The following is a 21,021-nucleotide window of genomic DNA, read 5'->3' on the forward strand; positions in this document are numbered from 1 at the left end:
ATACCATCCATTGTAATTGTCTTGCATATGTGTAATACTTATAAATGTCTAATAATAGTCACAGGGCTTTGTATATATGGGGAAACTGATCATATCAGTACAGCCGAGTAATCTGTTCTAATATAGCTACACCTGACTACACCTATGAGGGCATCCTATTGAGAAAAGGAGGTTGAGGAGTTGACTGGAATTAATATTTTTCTGTGTCAGACTTCCTTATGTAATACTTAGATCTGGTGTATTACTCATTCTGCTTCTAAATTGCATTCAGTGAACAGCCTATAGGAGACAATAGCTTGTTTGCAAAGCAAAGCACAGTGTCATTAGGAATACAGTCATCCCATGTAGATGAAGTGTCACGCTTTGTTAATGCACAAAAGCTTTGTTTTTCTAGAAGTATTTCAAGAACTAGGGAAGGGGGTTTTTTTGCAATGTAAAAGATACTGGTAAGCAGCCACAGGGTATTGATTTGTATCTTGCTATTTGTATTTGAAAATACTAGCGAGCTAAAAATAGACTGGGTCGTGTTCAGTGAATCTATCCTATCTTTTAATTCAGTATTTCTAATCTGTTTTCTTCAGATATTTGTATGTTCCCATTTCAGAAATCAGCTTTTTGTTTGTACTGTTGATTTTGGCAGCATATTACATGTAATCCAACTATACAGGTGAAGAAAAAATTGTTCTGCTAAAGAGAAAGATCAGATTTTTATTTTTTAATCATGGGTTTTCTGTTAATATGATTTTCTAATCATTCCAGTCTTGCTGTGTCTGGGGGGTTTTAACCTTTTTCTGTGACTTACATTCTGATTTCTACTTTTAATGTTTCTTCCTTCTTAATTTCCACTTTTCTGGAATGCTGCATTTATTGTATTCCCTTAACTCAGGCAAGAATTAAATTATTTTACTACATTTCAGTTTTTCTTTGGGTCTTTTACTTTATTCCATGCAGTTTCATCCAGTTTTGCTTAGTCTCATACTTGGGTGTGGTTTGGCTTTTTGTTATTTTTCAGAATACTGTATCCACCATTCTAAGTTACTGTGCCTCTAAGTACAGATTTCACACTGTCCCAAAAATATCCAAGAAATGCTTCAGTGAAGGGCAGAAAAAGTTATCTTGGGAATGATTACAGCATTCAGCTATGGCATTTGGGCTGCGCTGTGAGGGAAAAATGAGGACGTACTTCATGTTAGACTTGTGTTCTGAACCCCCCTCAAGAGGAGCCAGCTTCTCCGTACTGAACAAAGAGGGAACCTGGGGAGGTTCGGTCCACAGGCTGAAATAAGCCTTTGTACGTTACTCTCCAAAGTCCCATTTTCAGAAGTGATGTGGGCGCTTGAAAGATCCTAAGCTAGAGGGGCATTTTGAAAAGGCACTTTAGGATATAACGCTGGGTTACAGTAGGGAGCACAGTTTGACTTCCTCTCCTTCCTCCCAAAACTTCCGTCTTCCTGATTCAAACCATTATGGACTTAAAAGATAGTAATTCCTAAAAATTTGCTATCATCTCTAGTATAAAGTTTTTAGAAATATTTTTACATGAACATGTACTTTACATTTTTAAGATTGTCAGTAATTTGTTTTACTGGAGGAAACACTGAAGTGTGCAATGTTTGAAATCATATAGATGAAAATAGCAGTGCTGCTGTTAATACCATGATTAATTCTAATTATTCCTTTAAAAGGAAGGAAAGAAAACTAATGTCACCTCAATGAGGAGATACTATAGTGGAATATAAAGGATATTTTAATTTTTTACCCACTCCTAATGATTGAGCTGAGCAAGATATCCTTTTGTATGCTTCCTTCTGTCAAGACGTAAATCAAAAATATGTTCCTTAAAAATGAGCAAGCTTTTCTTAGTTATTGTAGCTTGAACAAAGTACTTGTACTACATTTCAGAAGTCTTGGTTAGCATCTTGATTTGGTTACCAAAGTGCAGGGTGGCTTTTTATGACTGTCTGCTTTTAAACTTTCCTTGCAAATGTTTTTGTTGAAGTCTTTTGAAATGTTTTGATTCATTTATACCTCTGTGAAGAAAAACACTTTCAGAGAAATGAGAAGGTTCAGTTAAAGGTGTGCAGTTTGTTTTTATTTGAAGTCTTCTAATTTGTTCAGCACAGTATGAGTAGCTTTTAGAGCACTGACAGTAGGCAGTGCGTCTGCAGGCTGTTGGTCTTCTTCAGTGTTGAATTTTTTCCTTAGTATCTATTTTCAGCAGGTTAAAAGCTCAATCCTTACGTTTTACAGCAGTCTTCAATGATAAGACTTTTCCTCGGTGCTTCAGAGGTATGTTTCAAAAATGTGTAAAGACTTAGTGCCCTTTTTGGGACAGCAGTAAACTTCAGAATTCCTGTGGCCTGATGATCTGGTTTGGCCCTGATATGATCTGGGCTAAAATACATACCACCGTCCAGAAATGCTTCTCTCGCACCTCTTTAAGCTGGTGTAGAAGAGGCTGCTGCCCAAAGGGGAGGTGGTGCTCACTCCCGCAGAGTTCCCATCGACCTTCTATCACTGGTACTGGCGTCCTGAGTTGCATGAAGGAAAAGATCAGCGCGAGGTACCTGTATTCTTCACTGGGTTAGTTTTCAGCAGGATCGACTGGTTGCATGCCCCAGCTTGCTGATCAGCTGAGTGAGGTTCTGCACTAGTACAAAGATGACCAAAACATGGGGATGGGGAGAGGTCGGACCATGCCTTACAGCGGTAGCCCAGCGCTGTATGGAGATGCAGTTGTATTAAACTTCCTTTTTCTGCCACTTCACGACCTGTCTCATGAACATTTCAGGAAACCTTTGGAACATCAGAAATTTTGTCAGTCCAAAGACAACAGTAGTTTTGTTTGAAATGTGCCAGAATTAAGGGGTGATTCTGATGTGTTTATGGTTTACTTAAGCTTTGCTAGGTTAACAGTGTAATCTGAGCCTGAAAGTATGCTCTACAATTGTCTGAAATTACTTGACTAAGTAGTTGGAATCCTTTTCCTCTACAGCATCTAAATAATTGTCTTTTAAATTAGCTAATTTTGAAGAGTTAGCAGCAAACTAAATCGTTGCTTAATTAGAGTGCTTTATTCCAGTAGCTTTCTAAATGAAAGTTGGCTCATTAGGTACTGCCATTTTACTTGTATCAAACCTGGAAAATGAGGTTTTGTACAAAATTAGGTGGTTGACCTGAACAGTAGCTTTCCTGCAGGTGAGACTAGAACAACTGTGTGTAATTAAACTCTATGTTTAATTCTGCAGAAATATTCTTTTCCTTTCATTTAACATTTGTGTGTCTTAGTTTTACATATCATCATTGCTGCCTGTGATTCCTTTCTGGGAATCAGGTAATCACCCTTCAGTGAAACTAGGTAAAGTAAGTGACTGAATTCCATGTATTGAAGAACAGTGGCATTATACATATCAAGCCTAATAAAGATAGGTCTCATGCATGTTTTTTTGTTCAGATATGATGTTTAATGTTACTGTTGTCAGAACAAAAATATATAGTCCTTGATTCAAGCCAAGACAACAGGTAGAAGATGTCTTAGCAAGAAATCGCAACAGTGTAAGTAGGATGACAAATGTTGTACTTCAATGTAGGTTCTTGATTATCATATCTTAGATACTGCACACAACTTGATTGTTTCAGAGTGGAATCTAGATATTAATTCTGTTTAATTAATATATAGTTCTGGATTAATATCGCACTTTGACAAACCTTAATGTTTTTTGAAAATATCTGAAGTTGTCAGTACTATGCCTACTAAAAGATTTTGGAGTTATACCTCTTCTTACGCATGTTTGAGTTTGTTCTAAATTAGAATTGTATTGTGTTCTTTTTTAAAGATTTCACAGATTTTAATGAACAAAGTAGGATGTCAGTAGTTAGGACTTTTGAGGGGGAAATCAGGGATTCTTTTGATGCATTCTTAAATGAAATTGTGATGCAGATCATCATAAGAAAAGTAACTCCAGGAGAGGTGCATGTTTGGTTGGAATCTTTTATACGTATGTTGGCTAATGTGAAATTACATAGAGTAGTGTATATAGTATACTAAAAATAGTATATAAATATATAGTATACATAAAATCATATTAATTGCATATGTTATAACTATATGTTTTAATCTTCTGGTTTTGCTAGCACACACTAATTTAATGTTATGAAATATTTGTTGGAAATGAACTCATGAGACTTTTTAAGTAATAAAAGATCCGATATTCTTTTGGGCAATTTTTCTGTTTCATTTACTTTTGCAAAATACTGTTTTAGGTTTAGTTTCAATAATTATTTTTCTTGTATTTTATTGGTGATATTTGCTGAATGCATTCACACCTAGTAATTTTTAAGAAGGGCGAAGAGGGCAATTAAGCAATTTGAAATTAGTAAGTGATACTAATAGCTGACGCCTGGCATCTGTTCAGAAGTCAAGAATATATTCTTACATATATTTGTTAATTTTTTGGCAGAATTAAAAAAGTTTAAGAAAACTGTAAACTGTATAAATTCTTCTCTGATTTTCCATAGTATTTCTTGAACAGCATGTATCTTAAGTTCTCTTCCTTGTTTATATAAAATGAATATTATTTTCAAAAGCACTTTGCATTTCATGCAATTGGAAGAATGTAAAATCTTTGCCTTAGAAATACAGATAAATTTTGAGTCATGGAAAATTTATTCATAATATTATTTTTTTTTTGCATATAGTAGAGAAATCCACCTCTTGTCTGAGAACAGATCACTGTCACCTCAAGGTGGACTTAGGCTGGAAAAACACTATTCTTCTAGAATGATGGAGGTATATTGGCTGAGCTACTAAGTGCCGAGTTGAACAGTCCTCCTTTCTAAATTTGATTTAAACAGATGTTAGTAGTAGTTCCTCCCTTTATTTTAGACTTTACATTTGATTTACATAATCCTGTAGTTTTTATTCTGGTTCCAGCTTTATTTCAGATAGAGCATGAGTCTAGGAGGAAATGTACACTGTCTGTGTAGTTGTTTTTCATCTTGACATGTGTTTAAAGAGATTTATACGTTGTTTATTCTTTGTAAAAAATCAGAAACTCCAAAATGAAATAAAACTATAGCTTCTTAATTAATAAAAACTTGTTTTTATTTTCAGTCATGATGGTGACTGTGTCATGTTGAGTAGAAAATTAAAGTTCAAAAAATCATAAGATAAAGTGTATTCGTTGGTAATTCAGAGACCTTCAATCAGTTTTCCACAAATAAAAAATGAAACTATTCTAAAACATAATTGAACTAATGTGATGAAAGAACCTTGGTAGATAGTAAAGCATTATACATTATGAAATACTCTAATTTCAGCATTGAGATAACTTTCCTTGACTTTAGCCCAAATATTTCAGATGTTGGAGATTTGTTTTCATATTTCAGATCAACAGATGCGTGAGAATTTTCAGGTTTACCAGAGTGCTCTTTTTTAGTCTGGCCACACTTTCTATAAATTTCCTAAGGCTTTGAGTATTGTAAGTCTGAGTCTTTGTTCACAGAAAATACGTGTGTAATTGGAATGACCAAGTAGTAGATGAGCATAGTCTATTGCATAAATCATTAAACACTAGCAATTCTGTCTTGTGATATAATCACTTCTTTTTGAGGATATCTTATAGCATTTGATGAAGTAAACATCTTTTTCAAAATGCATCTCTTACAAGTATTAACTATTTCTTATATTTTTATATTTTATTTAAAAGTACAATTTACAATATTCTAAATTGTTCATGTCTAAAAATGAACAATCTGAATGAAATATTGAAGTGGTTTCATGTCAGGGATTTGTGCTTCTTGATAAAGTTGACAGTACTGCTTTCTTTTGAAATAGTAGCTTTCGATGGTTATATGGTTTTCTCTGAATTGCAAGTCCATTTCTGCAACTAAAGAATTAATCATGCCCCCAGTCTGCTCACTCTGGTAACTGCACAGCTGTTGTTATGCAACCCACTTGCCGTTGGTTTTGGAGAGTTTGCTAATTCCATCTTCCAGCTAAAGATGCCAGAAGTAGTCTACTTGGAAAACATGGCCAATAATAGATAGTTTCAAAGAAAAAAATAGCATTTTGGCAGAACAGATACGAGTTTTCCTATAGCTTAGTTTCTGCTATGTATTTCAAAGTTATTATTCCCCTAGCAATCTGCAGACATAGAAAAAGAAAAATTTTGACCCTGTCTTAAAGCGTGAGTATTTTTCAAACTGTTTTTTTACAACTATCGCTGTTCATTACTGCCAGCTTCTAAAATAAGCTGATTCATGAGAAACTGGTGTAACAAAGCCTTGCGTCCTTTAGATTTCTGTCTTGCGTTCCCAATCCCGGGTAACCCAGGTCCTCCCTCCAGCAGATGCCTTCAGCTCCGTCTCATAGCCCTGACCCTCTCCACACCCCTGTGTTGCACCACCGTCTGCTGGCCTGGAAGGACTCTCTTGCTGGCACTAACCACCTGCATGGCTGGCACGTGCAAGGGAAGAGATCACTGCTTTGATCGTGTTTCAGCATTTCCTTAGTGGTAGGAAAGGAGAAAAAAAAAAATCAGGACTTTCTAACTGATAATTTTGATTTCAAACAATTACATATCTTTCTTGTGTGCCAAATTTAACTGGAATTGACCACTAGGTTCTGAGCAGGGAAGGAGAAAAGCAAGAGAGAGACACTGTGGTTGCACAAGTCTTGTTTCCTTATGGTTCTGTGGCTTTAGAGAATCTTTCCATTTGTGGCTGGTTTTGACTGTAGTTTGGCTTGCTCTAGGCAACTAGGCCAGCAATCGGAGGATTATTCAAGTGGGAGAGGAAAGAATTCAGGTTTTGTGAATGTTGGTGTTCTCCGCATTTGTACGTTTTTGCTAGTTTTTAATGGTAGTGCTTTTCTGGTCAGGGGAGTCGGCAAAATGTAGTCCATACGTACTGCGTGCTGTATGCATGCTCATACCTGGTTTTATTTTCCTGTGTTTGGCCAGACAGTTCTAATACTTGAATTAATAGGACCATGACATTGCAAAGGGCATTAGCAGAGAAAGGATTTCTGTATATTGGAGGAAAAGGATCATCTTGTTAAATTAATTCAATAATCAGTGCAGCCATAAATGCCGTGGTCAGACTTCTCCTTTTGGAAACAAACAATGCCAGTTTAAACACACGCTTTAAATCAGCTTTTCTTTCGTGCAGTGGTGAGGCAACTTTTCCTATTGAGTCTGTCCGTGCAGTAAACAGAGAACTCTAAAGCCAGTAATTCTACCATGTGCCTCAAAGATTAAGGCATGGACTCTGAAAATGTTTTATTTGTTCTTGTGTTTTAGACCTTATTTGTCAGATGAGTACAGGTCAAAAGCGTTAAGTGTTTACACATAAAACTGTTTTCAAGCGATGGTTCTATTGTAGTTTGGAAAAGAAATGTTCCTCGGTTTATGCTAGTCTAAGCAGCCATCTCTTTCCTCTCTTGATGCTTAGGGCCTGTCACTAAGTTTTGGTATGTGTTATTATACAGTTGCTTTTTATTTGTTTTTTTTTGCTTGGTTTCTTTGTTTGTTCTGGTGTCCACTTGGTAAACGGTTCATTACAGTACCATGTATTGAGGACCATCACAGCAAGGAACATTTTATGTTAGTCTTTTTACCTATTTGACTCTCTCCTAGTGCTTCTCATTCTGTAAAGCAACCTTTAAGTATTGCACTAGAATGTTTGTGGTATAAAATACAGAATTTTTTAAAAAAAAAGATATATTCTTCTCCCGGCTGAGCTTTGCTAAAGGTAAAAAGATCATGAGCCTGACTGAAATTATTGGTTATTGCTAGAAACCTTAAGTCTAGCAAAAACCCAAGTTTGTTTCTTAATTATTTTTCTTTTCAGAATTGGTAAAGGATTTCAAGGTGTAATGAAGAGGTGGGGATTTAAAGGTCAGCCTGCGAGCCACGGCCAGACGAAAACTCACAGACGTCCTGGAGCAATATCTACCAATGTGAGGATTCTTATTTCCTGTTTAAACATTCTTCAGTATTTTTGGAACTGCTTACTAAAAATGAACAATTTCAGAATAGCTAGCTGTTAGCATCTACTCCGTGGTAGCAGAGAATCTCAGTTGTTTCAAAGGAAGTTCAGAAACCTGTATTATGAGCAATGCAGATAGCTGTTCTCTTATGCCTCAATTTATGAATATTCTATATTGCTGGTAAGTGAGCAAACATATTTTAACTGAGCAAATTGTGGTATCTTGTAGTATAGCTGAGAGAAATAGTCCTAATGCTTCAAAAAGAGTTCTAAGAATCTTTTATCACAACATTTATAGATTGGAAAGCATTTACCCATTATTTTATACTACAGATACTGTACTATTCTTTGGAACCTTAGTTGCTTTTATCACCTTGCCTGGCTTGTGTAGCTGCTTAATGAACTCTTTGATTCCCAGAATAGTTTGTTGGCTTCTAAGCATTTTTAAGCAGAGTACAGAGTAATATTTTTAAGTTTCAAACTATAAACAATATTAGTTTAAAAGCTCTTTGGAATAGATTCATTTAAAACTTTGTCTCTATAAAGGTTGCACAGTATTTAGGCTGAACTAAGAGGGATTTTTGCAAACTAGCTTCGTTATACAGAATTAAGACCAACTGAGTCACAGTACTGAACCTGGTTGTCTGTAATTTTCTTAGAGAAATTAAAATAAAAATTAAAAAAAGATTAATAATGCACAAGAGAGCACCTGGCACTGTTTTCTCTGAAGACTGAAGAACGTAAATATTTGAACGCACAACACTGTTTTAGCAGATAGTATTCATCATTACTAAATGACCCCTCTTTACTTTCCTTTAAATTAGAATTTCCTAAGCAGTAATGCTGGATGTAATTTCACAAAGTACATAGAATGAGAAATAGCATTGGTAATAGGTATGATGAAAAGGAAACAGGGTGAAAGGATGCAATAGAGGAAAAACAGTGCCTCGATTTTTATTTCCCAGTCTAGTGTTGACCACCTCGGCTATTTTTGTAATCCCGCATTGCTCAAGTACAGAATTCTGTCCCTAGAACTTCTTTGCAGCTGATTTTCTGAAATCATTATTTTCACACAAGTTAAAAAAAAAATTAAACTTTATTAATGAATAACCGAGTGATGCAGGAAACTGAGACAAATTCCTTGATAATACTGTAGAACTAAAAATTACTGCACTTAGTCCTGCCTTTTCTTTCCCACCTTTGTTCTCTGGGTTTTACACAGCCAAACAAAAATGGGATACAGAAACTAAGCAATAGCAGGGAATATAATTTAAAAGTCCATTCTCAAAAATACATGCTTTAAAAAATCTGTTTTACATCAGTGTAAAACTCATGGATTAGGGAGAGGGGAGAAGCTACAGCATATCTTCATTTTGGTAGCCTTCCAGGGCAGGACTGCTCTGGAGCTCTGTGGTAGCATCCACGAGGAGTTTAGGCAAGTTTCCAGTTGCTATGGTCTGTGATGTAGTTGAGAGTCTTGTGTTGACAGGGGTTTTAGGAACAAAAAAACTTTTCTTGATTTTCATGAAGTGAAAGTATGGGATGAGTGCAGATTTTGCTCTGAATCTATACGTGTTAAGTATTAAGCAAGCCTAGAACAGTATTTATAGCAATTTTATGATTGAGGTCAAGTATTTCAGGTAACATGTAGAGTAATACCTAACCTCCAGCAGGAGGTATTTAAAATGCTAATCGATACTAGATATTTTCAATATTAGATATTTTCAGCATTGGAAATACCAGCATATTTTCTTTGGTGTTCCTCCTGAGTTTGTAAGTGTACCTCTTGCAGTTACATTTTTTTTTGGCCATGTTTTTATCTAGAAAGCTGCCAAAGTTTATCGTGGAAAGAAAATGCCTGGCAAAATGGGTAACATCTATAGGACATCTTTTGGATTAAAGGTGGGTTCTGAGCATACTAAAATGTGTATAAAGTGGTTGCATTGCCAAGCAATGGACTTAGCCATGTAACCTTGTGCTGGTGTACTGTCTTGTTATTTCTGTCAAAATCCAGACAGGATCATCTTGAAGTAAGCAAGCTAGAAAGACAAGAGTATCAAATGTGTGCTTCTGGCTTTTTGTGGGTTACAAATAAGTTATCTGAACTCCCTTTGCATATGCGTACCCTGGGAACCAGATTTCAGGTGATACTTCCACATCTGATGTGTTTTTCTCTGTGTCCCTTGGTTTCTGACTTTGAAGTGGGAAAACAATCAGGCTTTTGGTGACCTTCCGTTAATGTTTTCATCCCTATTCCACTTGTTCAAACCCAACCCAAGTCTGAGTTGTTTGAAGTCCTAACTTTGTCATGGTCCTTCATTTTCATGTGCAAAAAAGGGGATTATAGTTTCCGTCTAGATCTAGCAGTTCTTGGGCTATTACAGCAACTGTTCTCTGTTTCTGAAGGCAACCTCTGCAGTTTGCACAAAAAGCATATTAGCCTCTAGTTTGCAAAAAAAAGGGTGCTGCTGCTGCTCTCTGCTAACTAAAACTATTTTTTTGTAACAGAAAATGTGCGTGTTCAGTTGAGCACCTCATAGAATTAAGAAATTAATAAATGGTTGCAGCATTGTTTTCATGAGCATATTTGTTTTAATTTGTCACCTGTGATGTTTTTCACACATTGATGTTAGAGGGAAAAGAGACTTGGGAGCTTCGGCTGGTGTTATGCTGAACAACGAGCTGCCTTACCAAATACAGCTTGATCACAAGCCCTTTAAAACTGTTTAATAGACTCCTGCATTAGAAAGCTGTGCACTCAGAGTAGCAAGTGACTGAATTTTATGGCAAGTTTAGGCCTGTGCAGAACATTCTTCTTCCCCAGAGTACCACCTCCAGTTAATCAGTTTGTGCTTCACTGGACAGTTTGTAAAACTGGGAATAGTCTCTAAAACAAGCTCCATGTCTGTTTTTTTTCTGTCTCCTAGGTGTGGAGGATCAACACAAAACATGACATTATTTATGTAAATGGGTCTGTTCCAGGTCACACAAATTGTCTGGTGAAGGTATGTTTGCTAGTTTCCTAAGATTTCTACAACTCTCTTCCTACAAAAGGAAAAACATTGGTTGAATGCAATCTTAATTCCTTTAGAGTCCCATCCTGTACTATTGAATTAAAGGGCCGTAGGATCAGTTCTGTAAAAGAGAGTTATTAATAGGGGCAGTGGGTCACCACTTACTCTAAATGGCTCATTCTTAGCTTTGCACTGGCATTGTGAACACAGTCGCTGTAACCCTGTGGTAAGTGTCTCAGGGCTAGGTCCATCCCCTTTTAACACTAACCTGAGTCAACAGGATGGTGGCGAGGCTTCCAGAATGTTATTTAAGGGCTGTATTCATGAACAGAAATACACAGCAAGCACTGCTTTAAAGGTTATTCAAAGCATTCCCATACACCGTAGCAGTTACCTTTCCAAGGAGCAGGTGAGGTACAGGAGAAGACAGCTGGCGTTCACAATAATGTTACTGTGTTTGTTCGGAAAGCAGTCCTGCTGTTATCTTAAAAAAATCCTTGAGGCGGCAGTACTGCCATCATCAACAGCCTTGTTACAGGAGACTGCTGGGCCAAGCCATCTGAGCATATGCAGTAAAACAACCGTGTTGACATATGTGATACGAAAAGGATAATGGACTTCGATTGCCATGGCAGTCTGCTGCATATCATTTAAGTGCTTGCCGTGTCCAGGAGTGATTTCTGTTCAGTTCACTCACCATGGATGATGATTAGAACTTTATCCTAAGACCAAAAGTTGAAATGGCTCCATCTTTTTTTTCCAAGGAAACTTAATCTGTCAGTATTAACTGAGTGGCACAAGGCACTTTTGTGACTGCTTTACTAATCCTTGTACATGATTTCTACAAGATACAGAATCTGTATTAACTGTATTTGTAAGTTACATATATTTTAACATCTTTCAAGTCATAGTTATATACAATTAGAAGTCCAAGTATCTTCAAGTATGCATTTTGGCATACACATTTGAGAGCTGCAGCTAATTCCATTAGTGAGGGTTGAGGATTCATGGGAAGAATGAGGGATTTTGTCCCTTAGAGCTGTTCGATTAATGTAATACAGTATTTGAAAGGTCTTGACCAAAGTGCTCCAGACTCAAACTTTCATGGCTTCTTAGTAATAAATAACACTGTTTGAGATGAAGGCACAGTAGTAGGTATTATTACTATTAAGAAATAGATTTTTAAAAATTGCCTCCACTCACATATTTGGTGATTGAAGGGAGTATGTAGTCAGCAACAGTTTATTCCATTTCCTCAAGCTGGTGAATCCATTCTGGGTTTTTTTTCTTCCATAGGCCATATGAATTACATGTATTAATTAAATTTTTTCCCTTATATTTTCAAATAAATCTCTGAAGGATAGAGCAAGCTTTAATTAAATAAGCATGCAAAGCAATACTATTTGGCATGTGTTCTTTAATTTCTGTTTTTTCTTTCTCCATTTAATCTTGCTGCACTCATCTGTGGTGTTTTTAGCTTGTGTCTTACACTTTTCTTCCAGGGTGTTTTCTTGTTTGCCTGTAGACTTCGACTTTCTGTAATTGTTGTATGTTTGTTTGGATCTGTAGTTGGGGAGAGAAATTATGGGATATTACAATTCATAATTACTGTTTGTTCCACTAAATACCTGCCTATAATTAGGTAAGACTAATGTCTAGGGGATTTGGATACATCTGTCTTTGAGCTCAAAAAGTGGAATATTGCATAATACTTTTCTCTTAGTGTGTCTCTAAGAGGAAGGCATTTGTGCTCAGGACTCACTCTGTGTTGCTTGGTAACCATTAAAACCACAGTGTACCTTAAAGCATATATTTATTTTGTATGTTACGTATTTTTGGAAACTTAGTGCATCACCACTGTATCCAGACAGAGATGAAGCACTTGAAAAATTTAAGTTTCATTTTCAGTAGAGTAAAAGTGCAGAATACTACGATTGATGGATTCCTGGTTTAATTAGAAATCAGTTTTCATTTGATATTGCACGCTGAAGCATGCAGGTAAATAACTGACATAAGTAATGTTCATAGCCAACTAGAAAACTAATCAAAAAAGCTTACTTTAGCTTGGATTTCTTTCTCAATGACAAGGTCTAATAAAATTAAGAAACTTCAGCAGTGTGCTAGAATGTATGGAATTTTTCTGTTACAAGAGTAACATTGCAGAATAAGCATTTGTAAATTAGTGTGTTGTGCCTATCAAGATAGCCTGCCTCAGGCACTACCTGTTTCTCTTGGTGTGTTGTCTTAGATCACAGGGCCTGTAGTTACTGTCTGTGGTGTTGATCCCTAGAAAAAAAAAAATAATAGTTTTTTCTTTTGGAAGCTTATGGCTCTCAATTTCTCTCCCAAGTATATTACCAGAAAGTTACCTCTTCTGTCATTGAAGAGAGAAGCATAAGACTAATTCCTGATGCTTCGTAATGGAGGGAATACTGTAATATGGTATATTATAATTCAGGATATTATAGTTTATCTTTGATAATGTTTTATACTTGTCCTAATTTTAAGGCACCTGATTTTCTTAGGACATTCAGTGTTGATCACTTTGAATATATCACTTGTAGTGAAAGCAGAAATTCTGGCAAATCTTGTAACCCACAGGAGTTGCTTAGCAAGTTAGATACTGAACTGGCCTTTTTGTATGCTAGAATTGAGTTAAACCTGAAGTATATGATTGCTTTAGTATAGTATTCTGCTTGAGCTAATAAACTTAACTTTTCAGTATTCCCCTACTGCTTCTTTCCATTTTTGCCCCCTTTTTCCTTTCATTTTCTTTTTTTTTTTTTCTTTTTAGAGAAGTCTGTAGTTGTCTGCATCCTACTTATTTTGTATCATACTTGCCAATGTTACTGTCTGTGTTTCTAGCTGCTGATGCCTGAGTTGGGTGTGCTGTGCTCAAATTGAGGACATGCAGGAATAGTGTGATGCCTTCACTTCTTTCGTGTTCCCTGTCCTGTACCTTGGGCCCCATGATAGAGTTGTGTAGAGCTTTTTTTTTGGTTGGTTGGTTTTTTAAGACAAAATAAGGCTGGTCAGAAATGGATATAGTTCTTGAATTCAGTTTTCTGTCTAGCTTCAGAAATAGAGAAGCTAAGCTAGGTAATATGATTCTTTCTAATATTCTATATATTTAAACACATTTTCCTGTTTTGCAAACAACTTGCATTCTTTGCTGTGGTTGCTAACACAGCCTGAAGCCCCGTTAAACTACAAATGTGAGTTGTGACTTAAGCATCAAGCTTTAATGCCTGTTTAAGACCATGTAAAGTATTTTGTGGTGATAGATTTCTGAATTTGTATTTGTTCGTACTACCTGTTACGCTGTCAATATATGGGACATACATATGTGCAGTTTATGAATTGTCTGCAAAACCCCTTATGACTGTTTTAAAGATTTAGTGACAAAATCTCAACCAGCTCCAGTTTCAGCTTCTTCTAGTATTTTTCTTAATAACAAACTTCACAGAGAATATACTGTTGTGTATAGACACTACTATATATACCATCTATCTGTAGTATAGTGTACTACAATATATAGTAGTAGTAATACAGAAGTTGAGCAAGTCAAGTGATTATAGAATCATAGAATCATTTAGGTTGGAAAAGACCTTTAAGATCAAGTCCAACCATCAACCATGCCCACTAAACCATGTCCTGAAGTGCCTTGTCTATGCGCTTTTTGAATACCTCCAGGGATGTGACTCAACCACTTCCCTGGGCAGCCTGTTCCAATGTCTGACAACCCTTTCAGTGAAGAAATTTTTCCTAATATCCAGTCTAAACCTCCCCTGCTGCAACTTGAGGCCATTTTCTCTCGTCCTATCTCCAGCCACCTGACAGAAGAGACCAGCACCCACCTCACTACAACCCCCCTTCAGGTAGTTGTAAAGAGCGATAAGGTCTCCCCTCAGCCTCCTCTTCTCCAGACTAAACAGCCCCAGCTCCCTCAGCCGCTCCTCGTAAGACTTGTGCTCCAGGCCCCTCACCAACTTGGTTGCCCTTCTCTGGACATGCTCCAGCAACTCCATGTCTTTCCTGTAGTGAGGGGCCCAAAACTGAACACGGTACTCGAGGTGCGGCCTCACCAGTGCCGAGTACAGGGGAACAATCACCTCCCTGCTCCTGCTGGCCACACTATTTCTGATACAGGCCAGGATGCCGTTGGCCTTCTTGGCCACCTGGGCACACTGCTGGCTCATATTCAGCCGGCTGTCAACCAGCACCCCCAGGTCTTTCTCTGCTGGGCAGCTTTCCAGCCGCTCTTCCCCAAGCCTGTAGCGCTGCATGGGGTTGCTGTGACCGAAGTGCAGGACCTGGCACTTGGCCTTGTTGAACTTCATAAAATTGGCCTCAGCCCATCGATCCAGGCTGTCCAGATCTCTCTGTAGAGCCTCCCTACCCTCAAGCAGGTCAACACTCCCTCCCAGCTTGGTGTCATCCGCAAAATTACTGAGGGTGCATTCGATCCCCTTGTCCAGATCATTAATAAAGATATTAAACAGAACTGGCCCCAACACTGAGCCCTGGGGAACACCATTTCTGACCCACCGCCAACTGGATTTCACCCCATTCACCACAACCCTCTGGGCTCGTCCATCCAGCCAGTTTTTCACCCGGTGAAGAGTACACTTGTCCAAGCCATGAGACGCCGGCTTCTCAAGGAGTATGCCGTGAGAGACAGTGTCAAAGGCCTTGCTGAAGTCCAGGTAGATAACATCCACAGCCTTTCCCTCATCCACTAGTTGGGTCACCTGGTCATAGAAGGAGATCAGGTTGGTCAAGCAGGACCTGCCTTTCACGAACCCATGCTGACTGGGCCTGATCCGCTGCTTGTCCTGCACATGCCGTGTGAGTTCTCTCAAGACAAAAAGAAGGTTCCATAACCTTCCCCGGTACCGAGGTCAGGCTGACAGGCCTGTAGTTCCCTGGATCCTCCCTCTGACCCTTCTTGTAAAAGGGCGTCACATTGGCAAGCCTCCAGTCCTCTGGGACCTCCACCATTGACCAGGATTGCTGATAAATGATGGAGAGTGGCTTGGCAAGCTCCTCTGCCAGCTCCCTCAGTACTCTTGGATGGATCCTGTCTGATTCCATAGACTTGTGAGTGTCCAGACGGCATAGTAGGTCACTAACTATTTCCTCCTGGATTATGGGGGGTATATTCTGCTCTCCGTCCTTGCCTGCCAGCTCAGGGGGCAGAGTACCCTGAGGATAACTGGTCTCACTATTAAAGACTGAGGCAAAGAAGGCATTAAGTATCTCAGCCTTTTCCTCATTTCTGGTGGCAGTGTTCCCCTCTGTATCCAATTAAAGGATAGATATTCTCCTTGGCTTCCTTTTTATTGTTAACATATTTGTAAAAACATTTTTTGTTGTCTCTTACAATGGTGGCCAGATTGATTTCTAGCTGAGCTTTTGCCTTTCTAATTTCCTCTCTGCATGACCTAACAAGATCCCTGGACTGTTCCTGAGTTGCCCGCACTTTCTTCCAAAGATGGTAAACTCTCCTTTTTTTCTTGAGTCCTAGCAAAAGCTCCCTGTTCAGCTAGGCCAGTTGTCTTCCTTGGCAGTTCATCTTGCAGCACACGGGAATAGCCTGGTCCTGAGCCATTAAGATTTCCTTCTTGAAGAATGTCCAGCCTTCCTGGACCCCTTTGCCCTTCAGGACCATCTCCCAAGGGACTCTCTCAACCAGTGTCCTGAAAAGGCCAAAGTTTGCCCTCCGGAAGTCCATAGTGGTGGTTTTGCTGACCACCTTCCTTGCCTCACCAAGAATTGAGAATTCTATCATTTCACGGTCGCTAAGCCCAGGATGGCCTCTGACCATCACACCTCCCACCAGTCCTTCCCTGTTTGTAAACAGTAAGTCTAGCAAGGCTCCTCCCCTGGTTGGCTCACCTACCAGCTGTGTCAGGAAGTTATCTTCCACATGCTCCGGGAATCTCCTATACTGCTTGCTTTCTGCTGTGTTGTATTTCCAGCAGACGTCTGTGTAATATTGAGTTATACGGTGAATGCTTTTATGGATTGTAATAACCAGTTGGGCTCTCAGCCTGATTCCTTCTGTGGGCAAGAGCTAAATTCACTGGATTTTTAGTAACACAGAGCATTAAAATTTACTCCTTTATTAGGGATGCTCTCAGAAGGTTACTGGGAGAACAGGAAGAGCTGTGCTGGGTCACACGTACTGCTTGCCTGTGTACAGGCTTATACAGGCAAGTGTAACTGATCCTGCATACCATTTAACCCCTTTATAATATTGTGAAATTATTGTACAGGAATCTGAGGTAATACATACAGGAAACCTTTGGTATGCTGTGCCCTTCATAAATGTAAAGGCAGTCATTCAGTAATTCTCTTGAGAAGACAGATAAATCATACCATGTTTTAAGTTGCTAATTGGTACTTTCAGATGTAAAATGAAACTGAGTTCTTCCTTTTGATAGGAATGATAATATCTGTCTAACGACTTTTGAAACTTAGAAGGGAGAAAGAGGCATGTTTGTTCAGTTTGGTAGTGATACTCTAAGATGGTGCTTTAGGAGTAAAACTTAAATTGCATTTGAAAGCAACAAATGTAGAAGAAGATGGAAAAAGAGCAGTATTTTTCACCAGTCAAAAGAAATACTGTGTCAATTATACCAATCAAAAGAAAGAGCATATCAGAAGAAGATAATTTTAACATTAGATGTGGCTTGTGCTTCTGGGAACTGCCAAGCTTCTGAGGAGTAGGAAGGGGCAAAATGAAACAGTATTGGACTCCTCTGAAAGCAACAATGGTCTGTTGAAAATGTTTCATAAGAATCTTAAAACTTCTTTAAGAATTCTCCTTATCACACAAGAGGCACTATCTGCAAAATGCCACTTGACATTAATATGTAAAATACAATGTTAAAGCTGAACTGAAATCTTACATTTATTTACATAAACTAATGCAGGACTAAGATTAGACTGTTGGGTTTGCCTTCAGTTAAGAGCAGATGTCTTACTCATAAGTCCTGTGATAAGTTGTTGTTTTAAGAAAAGGGGGGGGGGGGGGGGTGTTTGAAAACAAACACCTAAATTCCTTTCATTTTCAGGTGTCCAAAACTGCCTGTAATGACACAGCCTGTATGTAACAGCACATATTATTTCATGATGGGAAGAATCAAAAATATCAAAACAGTAAACATGAAAAACATTTTAATAAGATATATGTGCAATGAATAAGTTACCAGAAATAAAATAATTTATTCTAATCTTCCTAATATTGTTGTAGCTCGTGTAGAGACCATGGGCATTTTTGCTGTTGACATAGAAGGCTTATGATGGGTGATAGGATTAGGGAATAAAAGAGAAAGGGGCAAGGGGAATAATAGCCAATTGAAGTTATTAAAACATGTTTTCACTTAGTAAAAGAAACAGCAGCAACGTATTGAAAGCTGGAAGGATGACTTATGAGCGTCAGCAGTTCAGATGGCACTGTTGAAGCTATCTGTTTCCTCTGAACTCTGCTGCTGGAACTGTTGCAGCAAAGGTCTTTGGACTTGGACCTCAGCCTAGTTTATTCCACGTAGACACTTAACATAAATTGCTGTCTGCCAGGACTACAGGGACTTCAGTAATTTCGCGTGGCAGTTTACAAGTGAATAGAGAACACTTTTCATAGGGAGGTGTCTGGCAGAAGAGGAATGATCTACTTGAAAAGCTAAGTAGCCTTCCTAACCAGTTGAGCCCTTCACCCCCTCATTCTTAGCAAAAGGTTTTCTTTCTTTATCAAGCCTGCACTTAGAAAACTGTTGGAACTTCCTCAGGGGGGAAAATAACAAAACAGTTTTTTCAGAAGCTGAAGGTTAAGTCAAATTTATTGTGTGTTTCATCTGGAGGAATCCTCTTGGAATTTGGGAAAGGCTCAAGTAATAGCAGATATGAATCTGGTAAATACAGTGCTGTCAGAACAGAAATTTCAGTGGGCATAAAATTGTTTTATTTAATTTCTGGTGTAAATCGCAATTGTCCTATGTGAGTTTTATGTCCAACCAAGTAAGAACAAGCTTCCTGTTCTTCAAAAATCTACCAAAAAAATAAGAGGAAGAGCTTATCTTCTCTATACTAAAATTTTGTCTAATCTATTGGTACTTTTTTTTTTTTAATCCAGTTGAGTATAGTGGCTGAAAGGGATTATTACAGCTCAGGAGGAAGATCATATGTAACAAGATAGAAATGAAGAATTTCATTTTAAATAAAATTTCATCGCTGGAGAATTTGTAGCTCTTTTTTTCTTCAGAGATACCAGCTTCCTATCTTCACCGCAGACAAACTGCTTTTTGCTGATAATTCTAGCTACTAATTTTCTTCAGAGATTGGAGTTTCAGGGGCTAGATTTTAAATCTTTCCACGTGTAGAGAGGTCAGCAAAGGAAAGTAATTTCTCTGTGGCACTACAGTTCTCGGAAATTAACTTTCTTAAAGGCTCGTGTTCGACAAACTTGGGTAGTGATTCCTGGGTGAAGAATTTTAGATGCTTAACTCTGCAGTCACTAAATAGCTCTGCAGTAGCCAGAGGGACTGAATACAGCCCATGCACATATCTTTGCAAAATTAGTTGCCATAATTAGTTTGCATCGTAAATACAAAAGCATGTCTTGTCTGTTGAAGAGGTGATTACACTGCATAATATAACTTGGTACGTCAGGTAGGAAAGTACTGTGGGATATAAACACAGTTTAAAGAAGCCATACTTACACACGTTATTTTAATAGCATTTTAAAACATTGAGCAATGAATTCATGGAGTAGGTTTTGATTCTCTCACACTAGTGATAAATTTATCACACAAGTGATAAATTCTCTGTGGGTTTTGCTGATTTTTTCAGTGATAAATTCTCTTTGGGTTTTGCTTGTTTTAGAAGCTCCTTAATGATGAGTACAAACGTGTTAAATTCAATAGCTCGGGTTGATGTTAAAATAACTGATGATTATACTTGGAATTCTTCAGGTAAAACAATTGTAATGTGAATGCTGTTGGGTTTTTTTCTTATGCATGCAAGATGATTTCTTTAATTTCTAGCATATTGCTGTCTGAAAGTCTTCTGTAAGATTTATTAACCCCACCCTTCCCCCTCCTGCTTTTTAGGTCAGAGATAGCAAATTGCCTACTTACAAGGACTGCAATAAAAACCCTCCGTTCCCTACGTTTTTTGCTGATGGAGATGAAAAACTACCAGAAGACCTGTATGATAAGGAGATTTTCCAGTTCACAGATCCGTCTGTCACATATGCATAATGTTCTTCACATCTTTGAAAACACAGTTTTGTTATTTTCGTGAACTTTGCAATGCTGTATAAAAGTAAACCTATGGTTTGCAGTCTGGCCAACTGACTTGAACACTTCAGATATTGCCATTTTGGTCAGGTAATAAGATTTACCACTGTCAATTTCAAACCTGTATTTAAAGCAGCAGGTGAGTCTGAGGGGCAGGTTATAAAGCACACCAAAGAGTTTGTCTTCAGTGGCCTTTTGTCCTCTGTCTCAGGCTGTGAAAACTTACATGTTTCTGAAAAACTGTTGTTTTGAAGGTGGTTCCATTTAATTTCCTGAATGCTACCAAACTCTCTTTCTCTTTTGTGGAAAGTATTCTGGCCAACTCTGATCGATCAAAAAAACCTTCCAAATCTGCCTTGGCATCTGGGGGGATCCGTGAAGAATAATGCAAAATAAAACAAGAAAATGCATTGCTCTGTAGCAGCATGAGCTTGTTTTGTTTCCTTCTTTTCACCAGAGCTCTTTCTCTCCTTTCACTTTAATACTGAGTTTAACATAGCAAGTACCCAACCAATTTTCTAGAGGAAAGATGATGCCAACCACTGCCTGTCTTCAGAGTTCTGGCAGTGTGTATGGTGAGGGGGTGTTCAGATGGGGTATGTTCAGTAACAAAGCAGCACAAAGACTGCAGTGGCCGCCTGTTTGTCGCCTTCGCTGACAGCTTGTTGTGAGCTTCACAGAGGATCCCTTGCATGCTCTCTGGAGAAATATCTCCA

At 38.1% G+C, this 21,021-nt stretch overlaps 1 protein-coding gene across 2 annotated transcripts in view; it reads left to right on the forward strand.

Moving 5' to 3' along the window:
* Window positions 1–20,725, forward strand: part of MRPL3 (mitochondrial ribosomal protein L3) — a 31,860-nt gene extending 11,135 nt beyond the window's left edge. Inside the window, exons 7-10 of one of the 2 annotated variants that reach the window (XM_030009701.2) lie at window positions 7,852–7,960; window positions 9,814–9,891; window positions 10,917–10,994; window positions 20,117–20,725. In XM_030009701.2, the coding sequence (XP_029865561.1) occupies window positions 7,852–7,960; window positions 9,814–9,891; window positions 10,917–10,994; window positions 20,117–20,266 (415 nt within the window). In that variant the 3' untranslated portion in view covers window positions 20,267–20,725. The remainder of the gene's footprint in view (window positions 1–7,851; window positions 7,961–9,813; window positions 9,892–10,916; window positions 10,995–20,116) is intronic. The other variant, XM_030009702.2, reaches the window with a different exon arrangement.
* The last annotated feature ends 296 nt before the right edge of the window (window positions 20,726–21,021 follow it).

The sequence above is a fragment of the Aquila chrysaetos genome, chromosome 3 (assembly GCF_900496995.4).
Source record: "Aquila chrysaetos chrysaetos chromosome 3, bAquChr1.4, whole genome shotgun sequence".
In the NCBI taxonomy this organism is placed as follows: Eukaryota; Metazoa; Chordata; class Aves; order Accipitriformes; family Accipitridae; genus Aquila; species Aquila chrysaetos.